The 590-nt window shown below is 66.1% G+C and overlaps 2 protein-coding genes across 14 annotated transcripts in view; one reads left to right on the top strand and one right to left on the bottom strand.

The window, feature by feature from the left end:
* Window positions 1–590, bottom strand: part of HIVEP2 (human immunodeficiency virus type I enhancer binding protein 2) — a 139541-nt gene that overhangs the window by 50382 nt on the left and 88569 nt on the right. The window lies entirely within an intron of this gene.
* Window positions 45–590, top strand: part of LOC104836417 — a 39037-nt gene continuing 38491 nt past the window's right edge. The window contains exon 1 of the mRNA XM_010575025.1: window positions 45–590. Coding sequence (XP_010573327.1) covers window positions 56–590 — 535 coding nt within the window. The 5' untranslated portion in view covers window positions 45–55.

Raw genomic sequence — 590 nt, 5'->3', positions numbered from 1 at the left:
CCTCCTCCTCCTCCTCCTCCTCCTCCTCCCGCTGCCGCCGCCGCCGCGCTCGGCCATGTCGATGCTGCCGTCGTTTGGCTTCACGCAGGAGCAGGTCGCCTGCGTCTGCGAGGTGCTGCAGCAAGGGGGGAACCTGGAGAGGTTGGGCCGGTTCCTCTGGTCGCTGCCGGCCTGCGACCACCTGCACAAGAACGAGAGCGTCCTGAAGGCCAAGGCGGTGGTGGCCTTCCACCGCGGCAACTTCCGCGAGCTCTACAAGATCCTGGAGAGCCACCAGTTCTCCCCCCACAACCACCCCAAGCTGCAGCAGCTCTGGCTGAAGGCTCACTACGTGGAAGCCGAGAAACTGCGGGGCAGACCCTTGGGCGCCGTCGGCAAATACCGCGTCCGCCGAAAATTCCCTTTGCCCCGCACCATCTGGGACGGCGAGGAAACCAGTTACTGCTTCAAGGAGAAATCCCGGGGCGTGCTGCGGGAATGGTACGCCCACAACCCCTACCCGTCCCCCCGGGAGAAGCGGGAGCTGGCGGAAGCCACCGGGCTCACCACCACCCAGGTCAGCAACTGGTTCAAGAACCGGAGGCAGCGGG

This window comes from Haliaeetus leucocephalus, unplaced genomic scaffold, assembly GCF_000737465.1.
Source record: "Haliaeetus leucocephalus isolate CR32 unplaced genomic scaffold, Haliaeetus_leucocephalus-4.0 Scaffold450, whole genome shotgun sequence".
Taxonomy (NCBI): Eukaryota; Metazoa; Chordata; class Aves; order Accipitriformes; family Accipitridae; genus Haliaeetus; species Haliaeetus leucocephalus.
The sequence above is the reverse complement of the archived record's forward strand: the minus strand, read 5'-3'. Positions and strand labels throughout refer to the sequence as shown.